Source organism: Paramormyrops kingsleyae, chromosome 14 (genome assembly GCF_048594095.1).
Source record: "Paramormyrops kingsleyae isolate MSU_618 chromosome 14, PKINGS_0.4, whole genome shotgun sequence".
Classification (NCBI taxonomy): domain Eukaryota; kingdom Metazoa; phylum Chordata; class Actinopteri; order Osteoglossiformes; family Mormyridae; genus Paramormyrops; species Paramormyrops kingsleyae.
Window position 1 is genome coordinate 20,270,839 of NC_132810.1, and position 20,021 is coordinate 20,290,859.

General features: G+C 45.6%; 1 protein-coding gene across 2 annotated transcripts in view; it reads left to right on the forward strand.

The window, feature by feature from the left end:
- syne1b (spectrin repeat containing, nuclear envelope 1b) overlaps positions 1 to 20,021 on the forward strand; it is a 98,451-nt gene that overhangs the window by 62,798 nt on the left and 15,632 nt on the right. For both annotated transcript variants that reach the window (XM_072698784.1, XM_072698785.1), the window contains 37 exons: positions 561 to 686; positions 1,103 to 1,264; positions 2,148 to 2,327; positions 3,095 to 3,268; positions 3,565 to 3,762; positions 4,050 to 4,181; positions 4,504 to 4,604; positions 5,010 to 5,163; positions 5,326 to 5,457; positions 5,741 to 5,896; positions 5,979 to 6,188; positions 6,339 to 6,440; positions 6,555 to 6,674; positions 6,838 to 7,038; positions 7,125 to 7,298; positions 7,402 to 7,533; positions 7,880 to 8,076; positions 8,390 to 8,513; positions 8,599 to 8,781; positions 9,308 to 9,457; positions 9,629 to 9,805; positions 10,031 to 10,186; positions 10,302 to 10,457; positions 10,535 to 10,705; positions 11,004 to 11,137; positions 11,504 to 11,708; positions 12,429 to 12,611; positions 12,725 to 12,871; positions 12,958 to 13,112; positions 13,437 to 13,584; positions 13,723 to 13,817; positions 14,502 to 14,736; positions 15,397 to 15,591; positions 16,885 to 17,010; positions 17,962 to 18,117; positions 19,010 to 19,168; positions 19,699 to 19,865. In XM_072698784.1, coding sequence (XP_072554885.1) covers positions 561 to 686; positions 1,103 to 1,264; positions 2,148 to 2,327; positions 3,095 to 3,268; positions 3,565 to 3,762; positions 4,050 to 4,181; positions 4,504 to 4,604; positions 5,010 to 5,163; positions 5,326 to 5,457; positions 5,741 to 5,896; positions 5,979 to 6,188; positions 6,339 to 6,440; positions 6,555 to 6,674; positions 6,838 to 7,038; positions 7,125 to 7,298; positions 7,402 to 7,533; positions 7,880 to 8,076; positions 8,390 to 8,513; positions 8,599 to 8,781; positions 9,308 to 9,457; positions 9,629 to 9,805; positions 10,031 to 10,186; positions 10,302 to 10,457; positions 10,535 to 10,705; positions 11,004 to 11,137; positions 11,504 to 11,708; positions 12,429 to 12,611; positions 12,725 to 12,871; positions 12,958 to 13,112; positions 13,437 to 13,584; positions 13,723 to 13,817; positions 14,502 to 14,736; positions 15,397 to 15,591; positions 16,885 to 17,010; positions 17,962 to 18,117; positions 19,010 to 19,168; positions 19,699 to 19,865 — 5,873 coding nt within the window. The remainder of the gene's footprint in view (positions 1 to 560; positions 687 to 1,102; positions 1,265 to 2,147; positions 2,328 to 3,094; positions 3,269 to 3,564; positions 3,763 to 4,049; positions 4,182 to 4,503; positions 4,605 to 5,009; positions 5,164 to 5,325; positions 5,458 to 5,740; positions 5,897 to 5,978; positions 6,189 to 6,338; positions 6,441 to 6,554; positions 6,675 to 6,837; positions 7,039 to 7,124; positions 7,299 to 7,401; positions 7,534 to 7,879; positions 8,077 to 8,389; positions 8,514 to 8,598; positions 8,782 to 9,307; positions 9,458 to 9,628; positions 9,806 to 10,030; positions 10,187 to 10,301; positions 10,458 to 10,534; positions 10,706 to 11,003; positions 11,138 to 11,503; positions 11,709 to 12,428; positions 12,612 to 12,724; positions 12,872 to 12,957; positions 13,113 to 13,436; positions 13,585 to 13,722; positions 13,818 to 14,501; positions 14,737 to 15,396; positions 15,592 to 16,884; positions 17,011 to 17,961; positions 18,118 to 19,009; positions 19,169 to 19,698; positions 19,866 to 20,021) is intronic.

The following is a 20,021-nucleotide window of genomic DNA, read 5'->3' on the forward strand; positions in this document are numbered from 1 at the left end:
ATAAGGAATTTAAGGTGGCGTTGTGTCGCTGTGCACAAATTCAGGAAGTTAATGATGTAGCTCAAATGTGACTTTTCTTTTTACTGTGCCTTGTGAATTTCTCTCCTTTGGTTGTTTCTCTTGCCTGGTTGATATCATAACTGGTTAATGGTTATTGCTGTGATTATCACTCTGATTGGAAGTGTCTGTTCTGGACATGAAATGAAAGATCTGATCATTTCACACACTGGCTGTGTAATTTCACACAAAGATGTGATTGACCTACCAAAACAAATGCAAGTCAAAGCCTTGAAAAATATTTTGCCTCCTCCAGAATGTAACTGTGATGCTGCAACAATCAGCATATCCTTCTACTGAACTTGATGCTAAATACACAGAAGACTGTGCAGAATGATAGGCTTGAGTGTGAGAGGGATTACCGTGTCATTGCCCCTATTATCCAAATGGAAATGGGCTAAATCAGACAGTGATTGGGCAGTGCACAATAATCGTAAACCAATGGGAATCTGGAGAGCTTTTCTGTATATTTGAGGTGTGTGTTTATTATGAACACTTTATAGACTGCGCTGCGGAGAGGCCAGCTCATGAGGACGTCAGTCCAGGAGCTGTATGACCCAACCCTAGAGTCGGTCGCTGTTCCTGACCTGGACGACCTGCAACGCTCATGGGAGTCTCTGAAGAACGTGGTATGTGTCTAATGAAGGGGGCAAGACCACAGCTTACCTGAGGTTTCACATCATGCTGCAGTTAGTGATGCACCGATAAGGAAATTTCTGGCCGATACCGATAGCTAATTATTTCAAAAACTGACACCGATACCGATTGTGTGGGAGGTTCTGCTTAAGTAAATTTAAGGTACTCTCCACCCAAATAAATGTTAACATAAATTAATTACATTCCAAAAATATGAAAAAGTATTTATTTTTTGGTAAGAACACCAACTCTGGCCTACAACTACAGTTCTAGAGCATTAGTGATGGACAAAATGACGCTTCATCAACCATTTGCTGTATTTTCTGACCCCACTAGATGGAGCTCTCTGTTTAAAAAAGGGCACCCATGTGGCACCCAAGTTTAAGACAGTGCTGCTGTGTCTCTCCAGATCAGTCAGAAACAGAGGACTCTGTATGAAGCCCTGGAGAAGCAGCAGCGCTACCAGGATGCTCTCCAGACCATCTCTGCCAGGATGGAGAGCGTGGAAGCCCGACTGTGTGAGGCTGTGGAGGCGCACCTGAGCCCCAAAAGACAAATGGAGGAGCACAAGGTGAACGAAAAAAGCAAAGTTGTGGATACATGATCATATACTTGAAGGGTATGGTGGGGGGGGGGGTCTCCCATCAAAAACTAACATGGAGTGGGATGGGGTTTGGGGACCCAGTTTCCAGGGAATTATGAATCGCTCAGGGAGTAGACAGTGATTTCCAGCAAAGGTATAATGTATGTGTATCTCGGTGGCTAAAATTCTAAAAGCTAAATTGTTAGAGCGGTGCATGGTGCAGCTGGAAAAAGAGTGACGATCCAAAAAAAAAAGAAAGAAAAAAAGTTGTTTAGTAACAAGAAATGAACACAAAGGGATAAACCACAAAATAAAATGACCACAAAGGGTCAAGAACTAAACCGGAGCAATAAGAACTAAAAAGAACCACAAAACTAATCATACTAGGGAACTGAGCAAACACAGAGCAGGACTAGGGAACAACCAAAGCTACAAACATCAACATAAGTCTAAACACACACATCTAACAAAATGACTAAGTGAAGAATAGAATGAGGGAAGGCAATGAAATCCATATAGACAACAAGGATAACAAGGGTCAGATGTGGACCATAGCCAATCAGGACAGGCATGGGACAAGAAGAAACTGGTAAAATAAGTTACAATAAACAAGCACAAGAAACTAGGAAAGACAAAGATAAACAAAGACAAACACTACCAAAAGCTAATGATAAAATAAAACCCATTAAACAAAAGGTAATGCAGGTCTCAGGCCAGCCTCGAACCCATGAGTGGAGGGGTACTAGCTTTTGAGCCACTCACTTAACCCGTTGAGTCATGCAAAAACCATCTGTGGGTCCCCAATGACCCGATTGGTAAATACTGGCTTATACTATAACAAATTTACCTTTACATTTTTACTTGTTTTTAGACCCAGATGAGCACAATACTTTCACTTCAAGCTGAGATCGAAGGCCTGCAGGCTGGCTTCAGGGATGCACTGGGCACGGATGCAGTAGACGAGCTGGCGGCGCAGTCTAGCCTATCAGTGCTCGCCGAGAGACTGACCACCATCCGCACAAAGGCTTCTGGGAAACAAAAGCTTCTAGAGGTAATGCCCCAGATAGCATGGACCAACAGCTAGCTACATTTTTACATTTTTTTCTGTATTTCATAGTTATAGATAGCTCTGTTAATGAACTCGAGGATCCATGAAGAAATTGCTTAAAAATGCCTTAATGTTCATTTTTAGTGTAGATTGATGACAATGATGTTACTTGAAATTGGTATAGTATTAAAAAAAATTCTGATCACTAATAATTTAATTACTATAATAAGAAAATCACAAATCAGCTGTTGATGTTAATATATTGGAATAATAATTACTGTAAAATTAACAAAAAATGGGTCAGAACTTGTATTATTAAAACATGTATTATTTTATTAAAGATTCACCATAGACAGGTGCGTAGCCAGAAATTCTGAACCCCCTGACAAAATGTCTCCTTGGACCCCCTCACCCAGGTTTTTTGTGGAACTTTATGTATTCAAGGGCCCCTGTCAAGTGCTGGGCCCCCTGAATCTGTCAGGGTATCTACGCCCCCCAATGCCCACAACCATGGGTGTAGCGCAAACTGAATGTATTCACTGTAGTGCAGTGATTCCCAGTCCATCCTCGGGGACCCACAGACAGTCCATGTTTTTGTTCCCTCCCAGCTCCTGGGAGGTAGCAGAAATGTGGACTATCTGGCAGGGAGCTCGGAGAAAGCAGAAATGTGGACTGGCTGTGGGTCCTTGAGGACCGAATTGGGAAGCGCTGCTGTAGTGCCTTCATTGTCGTTGTGTCTTCACCCGCTACCCTGACTCCCGACCCAATAGGAGCGCCTGAGTGATCAGCTGGAGGAGCAGCGGCGCTTGCAGGCCCTGCAGTGTTGCCTCAGCGATGTCGGCGAGCTGGATCAGTGGCTCCGCAGCACCCGTGTGGCCTTCACCTCTGGCCCCCAGCCAGAACCAGGGACCGTGACTGGGGAGGTCCAGCTGGCTGCCTGCCAGGTGAAAAGTCAATCCTCGACAGGGATGTATGCAGGGGTGGGGCCACATGGTCACTGGTCCTCTCTTAAAATGTCAGACAAGGAAGATTTTCAGAAGATGCTTATTGAAATCTCTAAGACAAACTGACCCACCCATGAAGTATCTGAGATAAAGCTCTGCTGTGTGAGCGATAATGGCCGTCATATCCTGCAGGGTAGCAAGTCCATGCATGTTCCGATTGACCGTATGAAAGATCTGGAGATCAGCATCACAGCTGCTCTTTGTTAGAGCTGACCACCCTCCTTGTGTATCACCAGGGGGCGCTGCTGCAGATAGAGGAGAAGAAGGCGTCACTGGGGGAGCTATCTGTGCGGAGCGAGACCTTGTTACAGGAGAGAGGGGGGCAGACTGGTGCAGGTGAAGAGGCTCAGGAGCTGGCTGTCAGCCTTCAAACACTCAACGCCAACCTGCTGGAGCTCCAGGGCCTCCTGCAGGACAAGCAGGATGTCATCAAGGTGATTACTGGCTGCATTATACAATACTTTAAACCACTGTTTCCCAATCCGGTCCTCGGGGACCCACAGAAGATCCACGTTTTTGCTCCCTCCTGCCTGAGCATTTTGTCGTACTTGTACTGTACATATTCGGAGAGACCCTAAAAATGGTGGTGGACTGGAATTGCAGCTTTAGGAATGATTATCATGAATGATTAGAATAATTATCATGACTTTTTGAGAGTCTACATTATAAACAGGAAAGAAACTATATTCTCCTTATGTTCTGGTGAAATTTGACTTACCAGGGCTCTTTGGGGGGGACTGAGGATGTTGAGTCGGACTCCTCCCCCTTGAAGGGCAACAGTGTACAGGATTGGCTGGTTCAAGCTCGCACCACGCGCTCACTGCAGTACCAGGACAGCATCCAGAGGCAGAAGGTTCCTACTCTTTATATGCATATATATGTTGGTATAGACACTAAAGCAGTGTTTCCCAACCCGGTCCTTGGGGACCCATGCAGTCCAAGTTTTTGCTCCTTCCCAACATCCAGCCAATGAAAAACTCTTTGGGAGCTGGGAGAGAATAAAAACATAGACTGTCTGGGAGGGTCCCCAAGGATGGGGTTATGAAACTGTATACACTGTATATACTGTATACACATAAGACCATGACCAGAGAGCCATAAATATGTTAATTATCAAGTAAAATACATACTCATTAGACTAGATATATACTGGCAGTGTGCACTGTGTCAATCAGGAACTGGAAGAACAGCTGGAGGAGCAAAAGAAGCTGCTGCAGTCAGTGGCCACTCGAGGGGAGGAGCTTCTGACACAAAAGACCACACCCACCAGTGATAGGTACTCATACTTAGTATAGTATTGTAATATGGTTTTTCTTTGCTTTTTTAAAAAGTTTTTTTTTTCTTTCATTTTCCATGGTTATGTGCTTGTTGATGCCTCTCCTTCTGTATCGTAATTTTTTTGTACATTATATCATCTTTGAATAAAAAATAGCGCTTGGCATCAACATTAGACCAGCTGATCCTAATCCAAAAGTCATGGATGTGAACTAGATCATTTTTGGGCTGTGAACTTAGTTCAGAATTCAAAATTGTGAACTTTGAACATGAAATAGTTCATTTTAATCTGTGTGAGCTGAAATTTGAGCTAGTTCTTGTTGAATTTGGACTCGCACAACATTGGTTGTCCCATAAACGCAGACGCAGAAAGACCTCTTAAGATAAAATAAGTATTTACCAACAGGATGATGGAGATGGTAGGACTGGAGATGGACCTGGAGGGAGAGAGGCAGGTCAGTGTGGACCTGATGAGGCAGAAGTGGGAGAGTCTAAGCAAGCATTTCAGCACCAAGCTGCAGCTCCTACAGAAGACGCTGAGACAGGACCACAAGGAACCGGTACAAATCCAGGAGATACTACTGATGGAGAAGTTTTAATTCACATTTTACTTTAGGCACATGTCTTTAAGATTGTGGTTTCTGAGAATTATTACTACTGAAAATACTCTCTGTAGGTCTCACTGTCCTTAGGACTTTGACACCTGATTTGTTATAATGCAGGTTTACACCAGACATACCAGAGTAACAACTTCCGGAGCGTCGTTCAAGGGAGAGACACAAGTTCAAGACCAGTCCTCGCTGAAGTTGTTATTTGAAGAAGTCAGTAATGCATTTGAAGATGTGTCTCTTCAGGTAGTCTTCTTGAGTATTAATGTCTTTAGAACAGAGGTCTCCAACTCCGGTCCTGGAGAGCTACTATCCAGTAGGTTTTCTGTCCCACTTGGTTTCTGATGAGTCACACCTGCTCCTGGTATTTACCTGAGAACAGGTGTGGCTCATCAGAAGCCGGGTATGATAGAAAACCTACTGGACGGTAGCTCTCCAGGACCGGAGTTGGAGACCCCCGCTTTAGAATGTGTAGTCTGCTCAAAGAGAATTTCTTGGACTATGTTGTTCTTCTGATTTGGTCTCATAGCCTGCCAGTGTAGCCAATCATGACCATCCTGTGGAGCAACAGCTCTACTCTGCTGTTTCGGTCACGTGCTCCTGGCTGGATGGAGTGGAAAGCAGTCTGTTCTCCAGTCCTGTTCTTCTCTCTGAAGATGCAGAGACTCAGCTCTTTAACCAGGAGGTAAATATTAACTAAATGGCTCCTTACCTTATGATGGCTTGAACCTTCTGCAGTTAATATGAACCTTTTGCTTCGCTTGTAGGCTCTGGAGTTAGACTTGAATGAAATCACAGAAAAAGTGGGCAGTTGCATGCAACTTGTGGTGAGCTCCAAAGGGCAGTCTGATGAAAGCCAGGAATTGATGGAGGAAACACTAGATTCTCTGATGGTGAGGCTGAAGACTTTGGATTCTGTAGTCGTCCAGCGTTGTGATGATATGAGAACCAGATTACAGGAGCTCACTGCATACCAGGTAACATTTCATCACTCAGGCAACAGCATGTTTGAATGTTATGGGTAATAATTGCTTTGTAAATTGTGGCTGAACTTCTAATCCAGGTTCTTGAAAGCATTAAGTAACTAGAACCTTGGACCTTATTTGACACTTGCTTCTTGCCTACAGACAGAGCTGAAGCTGCTTTTCAAAGCTCTCACTGAGCACAAGTATCAGATCCTCCATGAACTAGCAGAGGTGCTCGACCAGCCAGCCTCCAGACAGGTGGAGGTAATTGCACAGTCCAACAAGAGGTCCATCCCATTCTTGTAGAAGTGCTTGAAATTGTGAACAACACTGGAGTTGACCGAGACAAGTAGGTATTTTTTTGCTTCCTTTATGTAGGCTATAGCCAGGGCAGAGGAGAACTTGAGGGAGTTTGAGCAGAAAATCACAGAGCTGAAATCCAGAGGGGATAGGCTACAGCCCAACCAGTTCTCTTCACAGGAGCTGCTAAAGCTGCAGGTATCTTCACCACATGCAGATTTTTGTATATTTATGCATAAACCAACCACTGCATTTGTGATGTTAATTTCATTTAAGTTTCTGGTTCTAGTTTTTGACTTTTTTGGTGCTTTTGGAGAATTTGCACTTCTGAAGGACTAAAATTCTGGTTTGTACTTTGCAGGATGCTTATGAAGAGCTGGTCTTGATCGTGGGATCACGGCGCAGTGGACTCAACCAGAACCTGGCTCTAAAGGGTCAGTATGAGCAAGCCCTTCAAGATCTGACAGACTTGGTGGACACAGCTCAGGACAAGATGGCTGCCGACCAGAAAATAATCGCAAACTCTGTAGAGGAAGTGGAAAGCCTGCTGGACAAGCATAAAGTAGGGTCTTGTACACATCCTGGAACACTGATTTTACTCATTCTCACTAGCCGACGTGTTCTAAATGGTCCTGTGGTCCTCTTCAGGAGTTTTTCCGGGGGCTGGAGTCTCACATGATCCTGACGGAGACGTTCTTCAGGAAAATCAGCAGCTTTGTCCTCCATGCTGAGAAACAAGTTCTGGAAGACACTCTGGCTAGTTCTCAAGGCCTCCTGAAGCGAGCCCACAAAAGAGGAGTCGAACTGGAATATGTCCTGGAGGTAAAGGCCAAACTGGGGTTTGACATATAATGGATAAAACATACAGTCAGTAAAATGTCTTGTTTTTCTACTGTGGTTCATGCTCGCGTTCTTTTTCTGTCAGACATGGAGCCACCTGGAAAAAGACTATCAAGGTCTCCATCAACAGCTGGAGGCGGTAGAGTGCAGGATTCCTGCTGCATGTCTTGTGGAAGAGACAGAAGAGAGACTGGCTGAGAGGATTGAGCTCTACCAGGTATAGGCAGATACACACATTTAGTGTACCTGCGGCCTGCCAAGAGTATGTCTTCTTCATGCCAACATAGAAGTGAAAACAGGGGTTTCATCTTTGGGTCACAGTGCTGATAAATTTTATTGGTTTCTTGGATATTTATCTAGATAAAATCTATGGGTTTGTGCACATTAATTATTCCCTGGTATCTATAATGTCATGCTATGTGATAGTCACAATTATTTATTTATTGTTAGAGAATGCGGTCATTGTTCTATGTTAGTCAGACTAGAGCATAATGGTTTTAAGTTGCGTAATAGTGACGGAAATGATGTTATCTTAAGCCCTTTAAACATATCTTACTACCCAGTGTCTAAAAGCAACCCTGACGGAACACCAGCACAGACTCTGCCAGGTACTAGAAGATGGGAAGCGGTTACTGCTGAGCGTGTGCTGCCTGAACCTGGAAGTGAAACTCACGCAGCTCGGGGAGCACTGGCTCAGCCATTCCACCAAGGTCAACAAGGAGCTGAATCACCTGGATGCCGTCCTGAAGCACTGCGTCCGGTCAGTGACCTCTGGCTTTGGGAAGCGGACCGCGAGCTCAGCATGCCAGTATCCCAAAATCAATCGTAGTCATTCTCAGAGATTAAGTGCCTGATCACGGGACTCTGAACTTTAAAAAAATATATATGAATTGATACATTTAGTCGTGAGCAAGGGATTGGTGGATTGATTCAACACAAAGAACCACTAATTGTCAAGACATCTACACTTCTCACTTACAGTTATGCAGTTTCAGATACAGATAACAGAATTGCACAGTTGACCATAGTTTTTTTGGTCATATAACTCGGTTATGCATCTCTGCTTATCTCAGGTACCGGAGTGAGTCATCAGAGCTAAACCAGTGGCTGCGATCAGCTCTAGAACGCTTGGAGTTTTGGGCATCTCAGTCTGCAAGTGTCCCTCAGGATCTGAAGGACCATCTGCCGGCATTCTTGGTAAGTGATATCCTCGATCCTTGAGAACGTCTTTTTGTCCAGAGATGATAAAGGTCATGTTGACTTCAATGGACATTCCATGCAGGAGTTCTCCAAGGAAGTAGAGGCTAAGTCCTCCCTGAAGACTTCCGTGCTGAACGAAGGTGGCCAGCTGTTGCGGTTGAAGAAGACCGACATCACGGGCCTACGTGCGGAGCTGGTCCAGGTGGAGGCGCAGTGGGCTGAGCTGCTCACGCGCATCCCTGTGGTGCAAGAGAAACTCCACCAGGTACTGTACACTTTGATGGCTTCATCTACCCCAACAATGACTCATAAGAAGGTGCTTCACCCACATGCTTGGATGGCTTTGAGCTGCCGGCTATCTGTTAAATTTCCCAGGCTCACTCAGGACATGGTATACGTTTTGTAGAAACTTTCTGTGGACTTAGGGAGTTTTGGAAATTTAACGTAAGTTATTTGTTGGATTACATGAGGACTGAGTGAGTTTTGGTTCCCTAGTATTCCCAATAATGTAACATATGATGAGGAAGATTGATATTAGGTCATTTGCTGTCTAATCTCAAAAACAACAAAAATGGAGTGAGTCTTAGAAATTTAAACTGATTATTTGGATGTGAAACTAGCCTGTTTGGTGATTTAAGTATTGATATGGGTCTAGGTAGAATGATATGTAGTTTCCGGTTTATTTTTATTTTTCTTGATGATATAAGATGGGACAGTATTTACTTTGATCCTGATAAAGTCTGCCTTAAGTGTGTGGAACTAAGCAACAACAATCAATACTATTTTCCCAGTTGCAAATGGAGAAGCTGGCATCTCAGCATACCATCATGGAGCTGATGGGTTGGATCACTTTGATGGAAAGAGTGATCCAGGAAGATGATGAGAAAATCGTGGGTATGGCTGGATCAGAGGCCGTCCAAAAATACCTACAGAAATACATGGTAAGTGCTATCAAAGTCTCGGTCTTTGCAGATGTACCCTAGACTACCTTAGAATAAAGTACCATGGCATGTCATAACAACCTTGAGGAGTTCTAACTAAGAGTGATCTATGATTGGATGATTGTAAGTGTGATCACCTTCAGGGGTCGCTGTGCTTTGTCTTCCTACCAGTGCATCAAGATTGACGTGAACTGCAAGCAGCTGACGGTGGACTTTGTGAACCAATCAGTGTTACAGACGGGCAGTCAGGACGTGGAACACAAGCGCGGTGACAGGACTGACTTTGCAGAGAAATTGGGGACGATGAATCATCGGTGGCAGATTCTGCAAGGTCACATCAGTGAGAAGGTGGCAAAGAGTTTAATGAAATTAAATATTGTACCAGATGTTTGGTTTTTATAATTAAAAGAATACCTTGGTTCTGCTAAGAAAACATTGTTATTGGAGACTTGGTTAATTATGAAAAAGGTTTTACATTTCTCAAGTGACAGGGATCATTTGAGTTTTCTAGTAGGTCCGTTATGATTAAGGTCGGTTAGATGGCCCACCTGATGGTTTCTTGCGTCTTGGCAGATCGAGCTGTTGGAAGCTTTGCATGCATCTTGGCTGGAATACGAAGGAACCGTGGAGAACCTTAAGACTTGGTTTGCAGCTCAGGAGGAGAGGCTGAAGAAGAAGCACATAATTGAAGACTTGGCTTCAGTGCAGAATGCTCTCAAAGACTGCCAAGTAACCCCCCCCCCTTTATTTTATTTATGATTATTGCATCTATTCTAAAAAGTCAGAAACTGAAAGACTGGACTGCAAGAAAAACATGCCATCCTTTTGTTTCCTGGCATCTTAGGAAATGGAAGAGATAGTGAAAGAGAAGGAGAAGGAACTGGAGAATATAGAGGAGAAAGGTTGTGCTCTAATCCATAAAAAGAACGAGGAAGTCTGCAGTGTTGTCATGGATACCCTCCAAGGTCTAAATCATTCATGGGCCAATCTGGACCATCTGGTAAGTTTGCCATTGTCAACCACATCTTCAAAAACGTCTTGCTTTGCCATTGATTGATGATATTTTTCCATTCCTAGATCGGGCAACTGAAACTGAGTTTGAAGTCTGTCCTGGAACAATGGAATGTGTATAAGACCGCTTCGGAGGAGATCAACAGCTACTTGATGGAGGGAAAGTACTCTGTGTCTCGATTCCGCCTTCTCACCGGCTCCCTGGAAGCCGTCAGTGTCCAGGTGGAGAATCTTCAGGTACTATGCAACTCGAGAGACTCTCCATCACACCCATGTCTTCTCACCTAGGAATGCCAACAAGTAGAACAAAACAAATGACATATTCAATCACGAGTGATTCCATCGTCAACAGATAAAGTGGGACATTATCTAATTTTTTTATTTTATCAGGGTTTGTCCACATTTGTTGAGTCTTGCATCCCCTTTTAGATATGGCCTTCTTATACCCAAACCATATAACGATGCTGCTACAGAACCATATAAATAAAATTTGTGACATGATTAATGACGAGCTTCACCTTTGTTTTCGTGGCAGAATCTACAGGCAGAGCTGGAGAGGAGGGAGGGCATCCTCACGAGGTTTGGGGCCGTGACCCACCAGCTCCTGAAAGAATGCCAGCCGTCAGTGGCCAACACGCTCAACAGCGCCCTCAAAGACGTCAACGCCAGGTGGGCGGGGTGCCACCGCGTCTCGCTCTGGGGACGCAAGCTAGCAGGACATACTGAAGCAATTAATGATTTAGATGTAGGACACAGTAGCAGTTTGCCCGGGAATGGAATCACGTTATTATTCATTTTCTTATAAACTTCACCATCTGCTTTCGCTGTGTTACTCTATTATCAAAAACTCTCCAAATACTGAAATAATTTAGCTAATTATTCGTAATGAAAGTTAATCACTGGGGTGTGGCTCAGTGGTCTAAGCCTCTGTGCCCTTGATCGGATGCTTGCCAGTTTGAGCCCAGGCTTTGGCGGAATAGTCACGTCTGTGAGCCCTTGAGCGAACACTGCTAAGATGAATGCCTTCGCTGCCAGGTGGACCGAGCTTCAGGGCGAGATCACCGAGCAGCTTAACATCAGCAAAGGGCTCCTGCTGCTATGGCGACGGTACCAGGAGCTGTACGAGCAGAGCGCCGACAGCGTGCAGCGGCTGGAGGAGTCTGCCGACCGGCTGCTCACGCCCGCCACCAGCAAGGACGTCGCCGACGAGGAGGTGTCCGGCTGGATCCAGGACTGCAACGTGAGTTCCAGTCTAGTGGGCTTTGTCATACCATCCATATAAGTATACAGGGACACACTGCAACACACTAACAACAGCAACAAACGGCGATTGACAGGGGGAGGAATTTCACAGTACTTAAAGCACAAATTTCTTAAAGTACACAGTACTTAAAGTACTTAAAGTTCGAGCTCAAGAACCAATGGCTTCCTTCTGGAGCAGATCGGCTAGGGATTTAGCTTGGATGTAAGGGTATTACTTTGGCTACTGAATTTTTATTTTTTAGGTTACAGTGTGTCATGTTTCTGACCCTGGAGCTATGTTTTCATTCAAGTAATCCATGCTATTATAATTATGCATATATGTTTAAAATAGTCTCCTGAGATCCAGCAATTCAATTTTATTCTCTGTAGAGGACATGTTTTTCCTCCATCTCTACAATACTATACGTGCGACTCTGTTAAGTCCTGTTGTTCCTTAAAGGGGACAGTTAGGACTTTAAGATGACATCACATGTCATGTGGTGTGACCTTGCCAAGTTCCACTTCCTGTCAAATTATTATTTTACTCAGTATTTTAAAATTGTTCTGAACTGACTTCCTACATATATACTGTGTAATCATTTCTGCCCGGGCGATTTTTTGGCAACTGAAGGAGAGATTATGTATGAGTCAAAGGGATGTCTGCTTCTATATGTGAAGATTTTCTTGGGGACATTGCCGTATGTTTGTTTGGCACCAGGAGCTGTTGCAGGCCCAGAAGACCGTCCAGGGTTCCCTGCAGGTCCTGCATGAATTGGGGGAGCAGCTGAAACAACAGGTGGACAACTCAGCCACGGCGGCCATCCAGTCGGACCGGCTGTCCCTCACTCAGCGCTTGGCGGCGATGGAGCAGGGCCTCAGCAGACAGCAGGCCGTCCTGAAGGTAGGCCGCCTTCCGGCCTTAAGGTCGAGGCCTCACCTACACCCTGCAAGAGAGGAGAGAAGTCCTCAGAGGCAGTTTTTGGGTATCGATTGGCTTGTGTCTGTACACATCAGGCGGGAGTCCAGGACTACAAAAGCTTCAGCCACCAGCTGGACTCCTTGGAGAGCTGGATCGCAGAAGCTGAGGCCGTTCTGAAGGAAGCGGACCCAAACCGCACCCCCGAGATATCCACCGTCCAGGACCGCATGGAAGAGCTCAAGGTAAGCCATCAGCGTTGGCTTTGAAGTTTGTGGTGTGATTGTGGATTCCGCGGCACTCCAGGTGAGGATCTCCTGCCGTTACCCAGGGTCAGATGCTGAAGTTCAGCAGCATGGCTCCTGACCTGGAGAGGCTCAGTGAGCTGGGATACAGGCTGCCCCTCAACGACAAGGAGATTAAACGCATGCAGACCCTGAACAGGAGCTGGTCCATCTCCTCGGTCCAGACCACTGAGAGATTCAGGTACTTTTCTTTGTACAGTTCTTCTTCTGGTCATCAGTAGATCTGTGGTACTTCCCGCGGTTATATCCTGAAAGGACAGCCAGCTGGCTTAAGGTGGCACCAGAATCAGAACCATGTGACCCAGGGATGGGTGTAACAGGAAGGAATTTTATGGGAAGAGGGAAAGCAGAAGCCAGGCCTATATAATGAATGGAAATAAAGCAAATAAAGCCTGGGGCTGGTCACATGACTTGTCCCACATGATCCACGCAGAACATGCCTCCCTTTATAGTTAAACTTCCCAGCTTGTTCTTGCTCTGACCAGCTGTTCACTCCTCTCAACAGCAAGCTGCAAGCTTTCCTGCTGCAGCACCAGACCTTCCTGGAGAAGTGTGAAACATGGATGGAGTTCCTGGTGCAGACAGAGGAGAAGCTGGCCGTGGAGATATCTGGCAACTACCAGAGCCTGGTGGAGCAGCAGAGGGCCCATGAGGTGGGGAGCTTATTTCTGAAAAGTCTGCAGGCCAACCACACTGTATAATAAAATCCAGGTCAGCTTGGATGGTACCAAGCTAAACAACACAGGTGTAGGCGGCCTTCTCAAAGTCGCTGGTGTGTCTGCGTTCCTCAGCTCTTCCAGGCAGAGATGTTCAGCCGCCAGCAGGTTCTCCACTCCATCATCAGTGACGGACAGCAGCTTCTGGAGCAGGGCCAGGTGGATGACAGGTAACACTCACCTTATGTGCGGCATTTGAGCGTCATGCAAACCTCAGCATCTAGTTACAATAAACCGAACATGCATTTAGAATTGTTTTTGTAGCTGGTAAGAGATTCCACTTAGTCACGTGACATGACTTAATTAATTTCTACTGGTACAGGCAATACCCCGGTTAAGAACGTCTGACTTACAGACAACTCGTACTAAATACAATGGTTTGTAATAATAAAGGCAGGCACTTCTTTATGACGTTTCCGAAAAACATTGTGTGGCTTTAGGCCGCGGTGCAGTACAGTACTGTATGTAATTACTTCAGAATCAGGATCAGATTTATTGGCCAAGCATGTTAAGTCACAAGGAATTTGCTTCCGGTGTCTCTCAAGTTAGACAGACAATATGCAAAGAATGAGCATATAATTTACAGACAATACACAATATACAAGCCATATACATAAAGTGCCAACAGCAATAATGAGCATACACCTTTATTACTAAAACTAATATTTAAATTATACCTTTATTATTATGCACATTTTGTCTAATATTGTGCATGAGTATGGTATGAGTACGGTATGAGTACAGTATGAGTACGGTATGAATGCAATATTCCTTAATTGCTGTTATATTAGGCACAAGAGATTTGTTGTGTTTGTGTGTCATACCACCTTGCCGTTTCCTCCATGGCCTTGCAGGGACGAGTTCAACCTGAAGTTGGCGCTGTTGAGTAACCAGTGGCAGGGCGTGGTGCGGAGGGCCCAGCAGCGTAGGGGCATCATCGACAGCCTGATCCGCCAGTGGCAGTGCTACAGGGACATGGCGGAGAAGCTGCGGAAGTGGCTGCTGGAGGCGGCGCGGCAGGCCGAGGTGCCCCGGGAGGGATCGCCGGTGCCGCTGCAGCAAGCCCGCGCCATTCTGGATGGGATCCTGGTACGTGGGCCGTGCGGCGGCTAAGACCTCCTCACCCTCGCCGGCCCCATCCGCTTTCCTGTCACATGGATCAGTCCCACACCAATTGTCTGTTTTTCAACGTGAGGAATAGCTCACCGCATGCTGGCTTGTTCAGCTGCACTGTGCCTCATGCCTCCAAGTTAGGGGGGGTTTCATTCTGCCCCCTCTGTGTGCATATGGAGTTTGCATGTGGGTTTGGCCTGGGTACACTGGTGTCTGCCTATAGTCCAGAGACATTGGTTTGGTGAAGCTGTGTCTCTTTGTTACTCTTATTTTGCTTGTGTGCCCTGCAATGGGCTAAAATCTCATCCTATACTGTGTGGAATTGGCTCCAGGTGATCCTTACTAGATAAGTGGTTAGAAAATTGATAACTAAATGGATGGGTGGATGGGTGGGTGGATGGATGGGTGGATGGGTCGGTGGATGGATGGATGGGTGGATGGATGGGTGGGTGGATGGATGGAAGGCTGGTCTTTCTATAAACACCTTGTTGTCATAGTAACTCTGATTATATTAAGCAGCTGCCTCTGCGTTGCTGTGACGACACTGGCCAGTTCTCCCTTTGTCTTCTGTCCAGGAGAATGTGACAGAGATGCCCTCTTTTGAAATAGCTTCCCAAGCTTGCTGTGTCGTTGCAGATGAAGGAGAAGGTCCTGCAGAGGCAGCAGGGCAGCTACATCCTGACGGTGGAGGCCGGCCGGCAGCTGCTGCTCTCGGCCGACAGCGGGGCCGAAGTCGCCCTGCAGGCGGAGCTCACGGAGATCCAGGAGCGCTGGAGGCGCACCAGCTCCCGGCTGGAGGAGCAGAAGAAGGAGCTGGCAGCCCTGCTGAAGGTACCCCGGTGACAGTGGCGCCATCTCCTGGCGGCCTAAAGGACAGTGGCGCCATCTCCTGGCGTCCTAAAGGACAGTGGCGCCATCTCCTGGCGGCCTAAAGGACAGTGGCGCCATCTCCTGGCGGCCTAAAGGACAGTGGCGCCATCTCCTGGCGGCCTAAAGGACAGTGGCGCCATCTCCTGGCGTCCTTAAGGACAGTGGCGCCATCTCCTGGCGTCCTTAAGGACAGTGGCGCCATCTCCTGGCGGCCTAAAGGAGGCCCCAGCAAAGCAAACACATCCTACCTGCCTACCTGAAACCTGCCAATTGAAGTTTGAAGTTTTCCATAACAGGAACTCATTTTTATATATATTTATATATATATTTTTATATAGCGCCTTTCTCAATAGAGCCATCCCAAGGCCCTTTATATGGATGTGTTATGATACAGTTTTTGAAAAGAAGATTATATTTGAAATATTTTTATAAATACAGAGAAAGGGTTACTGTATCATGCAGTTGTTCAGGCTATTTGAATCTTGATTTTCCTGATTTCAGTAGTTACTACACAGCAGACTCTGGTCCTCATTTAAACCACAATGCAATCTGGTCTGTGCTGTTGTTTTTATCCCCCGATTAGCAATTTTATTTGTCTAGGGGCGTAATGATTTACGATTCAAAAATTTGACGATATGCATTGTATTGGTTTGACAATGCACCGCGGCGCAGAATCATTTATTAATGTTAACACAAGAGGGCGCAGTAGCCATAATTTTTGCTTAGTCTGCAGAGTAAGGAAAAACACTGCAAACAAAAGAACAGCGTTTTTGTAGAGTGCCTAAAAAAGCGCAAATAACTGCCAGATCTTAGTTTGTTGTTTTCAGTCTTATTTTGTTGAATATATAGTGAGTGTATCGAACCGTGAGCCCAAAACCGTCTTTTGAACTGAATCGTGAGTAGATGGTATCGTTACACCCCTGTAATTGTCAGAGATCCCCCCCCCCCCCCCCCACCCCCAGGTCGGACACAGTGACTTACTATGCTGACGGAATTTGGCCCGCTGGGAAAAACAGCTGAGAACCCCTGTCCTATTTCATATGTTTCCTCATTAGGTTTATTTTGATTGATCTAAAACATTTATTTTTATCTGACAATAGGTCCAGCAGCTCCTGTTGTAACTTATATCGTGTTTTTGGTTACACTTAGCTTGACTTTATTTTATTCCCCACGGACCATTAGTGGCAGTTGGGCCCGTACGTGTTGCATGAACACCGTATGAGCGTACGCACCAACGCTGCTCCCCGTCTGCAGGACTGGGACGTCTGTGAGCGGGGCATTGGCGGCTCTCTGGAGAAGCTGCGCACCTTCAAGCGCAACCTGTCGAAGCCCCTTCCCAGCCTCCATGAGGAGCTGCGCTCAGAGCAGAGCCGCTGCAAGGTGAGCGCCTGTCGCTCTATGGCGCCCTCTGCTGTTCATTTTATATGTGCATTATATGAGCACAAACACATATACTATATATATGCTAGTAGTATGTAATATAATACCGTGATGGGTTGGCGGGCCATCCTGGGTTACTCCTAATATAATATATTTTATATAAATAGTATGGAACAGTATAGAATGCTTAAATGCAATAGCGTCTATGTATTCTAGATTTAAGAGAGTTTATAGTCATATGCACAGTAAACAGTCAGGTCCACAACATGTGTCATTCAAACAAATATCCAAGACAAATTCCATTTTAACGTTAGTCCTCAGTATTTTATCCATGCAGAGTTATGTTGATCTGAAACATTCTCCAGAAAGCGTGGGCCGTACATAGGGAAACCATCTGAATCCGATGGCAGTCTAGACCTGCAGGATCCATTTTCCAATCATTTATAAACAGATTCATAATGCATTATAATGCATTCATAAAGAATTATAAACTGGGCTATAAATATTTATAAAAAGGCGTAGCACATTATAGCCATGTTTATTATGCATTATGAATGCATTATATTATACTTAATGCTTTTAACGACCAATATAATGCATTACAAAAGTATCTACAGTGCATTACAGATGGGAGCTTCATAAAGCATTCGTAATGCATAATAAACATGGTTATAATGTGTTATGCCTTTTTATAAATAGTTATAGCCATGTTTATAATGCTTTATGATTACATTATTATTTGTTGTGAATGTGTTTATTAAATTGCTAAAAATATGGCCTTAAGTGTCACCGAATTGTTCCACTTGCTGATAAAAGGGCCAAAGGTTTTTTTTTTATTGATGAACAGAAGATCACTAATTGGTGCGGATCCTGTTCAGTTGGAGTTTGCTGCCCAAATTACGGCCTGCAGTCCGTACCCCAGAAACCCATCCTGTCCTGTTGTGCTCGCAGGACTTGGAGAACACCCTCAATGGCTGGAAGGAAGACATGGCCCAGCTGACTGAGCTGCGGGAGTCACTCTCCAGCTACATCAGCGCCGACGACCTGTCCGTGTTGCAGGAGCGCATCGAGCTGCTGCAGCGGCAGTGGGGGGAGGTCTGCTACCAGGTAGGCCGCGCAGCCCCGGCACCATGCGGAAGTCACATGACGTCGTTTCTGTGTCTATCTGTATCTAACTATGGCAGGTGTGAAGTGCCAGGTGGGGGGGGGGTGGTCGGTCATCCAGTTGCCTTGGTAACGGTTGGCCAGAGTGACGTCATTTGAGTGTGTAGATAGCAGAAAGTTTATAGAGGTGTGATTTATGATTATTGATGCCATGAAGAAATTCAACAACAACAACAACTACAACTACAACTACTTATTATTATGTTGTTGTACCTTTTCTATTTGTATCCCGCTTTGGCACCTTCAGCCAATCATGTTTACGTTTTTGTGGCGCCGGGGGGGGGGGGGGCTGAGAAGGCCAGGTGTAAATAGCAAAATGGATGGACAGATGCTGTTTGCACCCGGGTGCAAACAGACACTGCAGATAAATAAATATTACGGAAGAAAATAAAAAAATCAGCAGATGGTAATATGCAATTTAATGTGCAATTCGAAAACAGGCAGCACTGGACTGTTCCTGTTACAAAGATGGGGGGTTTCCTGGCATGAAATAGCTGGGAGAGTGACATGCTGAGAGGAGCCGTTGTGATGTCTGATGGCAGCAGACAGGATGGGTCCCAAGTAGTGCTTCATAGCACAGTGTAGTAGAATGAGCCAGTGGCCCAAGGTGCTCCAACATAGCGCCCCCTGGAGCACATGGGCGGAACTGTGATGCTACAGTGGGGTGACGTATCTTCTCAGTGTGCCTCCACTGCTTTATTCAGCAAGGATGTCTCCCATTGGGCACATTTTAGGACACCTTTTTAGAGAACATTCAGTGTGAGGTGCCATGGAGAGGGGTCCTGCGCCGATGCTGCTCCCTGGCGTGACCACGTCACCTGTGCTGTTGCCCCAGTTGTCCATGCGTAGGCAGCAGGTGAGCGAGAAGCTGAACGAGTGGGCCGTCTTCAGCAAGAAGAACCGCGAGCTGTGTGACTGGCTCACCCAGATGGAGAGCAAGGTCTCGCAAACCGGGGACATCAGCATCGAGGAGATGACGGAGAAGCTGCGGAAGGTATGGGCCACCCTGAGCAAATGAGGCCTTAGACCCAGACAAGCTCAGTCTGATTATGTCATTCATAGCAAGTATAATTAAGTTATAATTATATGCGTAATCTTTACACATATCAAGCAAACTAGACTCAAAGTTGTAGTACAAAGAAAGGTGTGTTTGCATATGTGAATATTACTTATTATCTTCCATTTAATAACCCATAATTTATGCTTAATTATTTTTAATAGGCTCCGCCCAGTTTTCATTCGCCAGACTTTAATTTGCATTGATTGTCTAGAGGTCACCTTTTGCCAATTTGTACAATCGAATTCAAACAAAGATTGTTAGGACTGAATGAGACAGACAGATATATACATACATACATACATCACTAACCCCAAAGGAAATTGTAGGAGTGAAACTAGAAGTCAGTATAGAGGCTCATAATTTGTACACATGGGATTATGTTTTTTTTTTTTCATGCATTATTTATATTAGAGTTCGCTCTGTAGCACCCCCTGGAGGTCATGGCTGCCTCATGTCCCCCTCAGGATTACCAGGAGGAGATCGCCGCGGCTGGGGAGAACAAGCTGCACCTCCTGCAGATGGGCGAGCGGTTGGCCGCGCTCAGCCCCGAGGGCAAGGCCTCTGAGATCACGACCAAGCTGAGACGGATCTGTGATCGCTGGCAGAACCTGCTGGACCTCATCGGGGCCAGGTGAGTCTCCCATAATTCGTGTCACTGGTTCCGGGGCCTGTTTGCTGCCCCTTCGGTCTGTTACTCTGCATTAAGTGCCAGAAATATGTTCTCTTTTTTAAATTACCAGTATTATACGCATCAATGAATCAGTGAATTGGTTATTTAAAAACATAG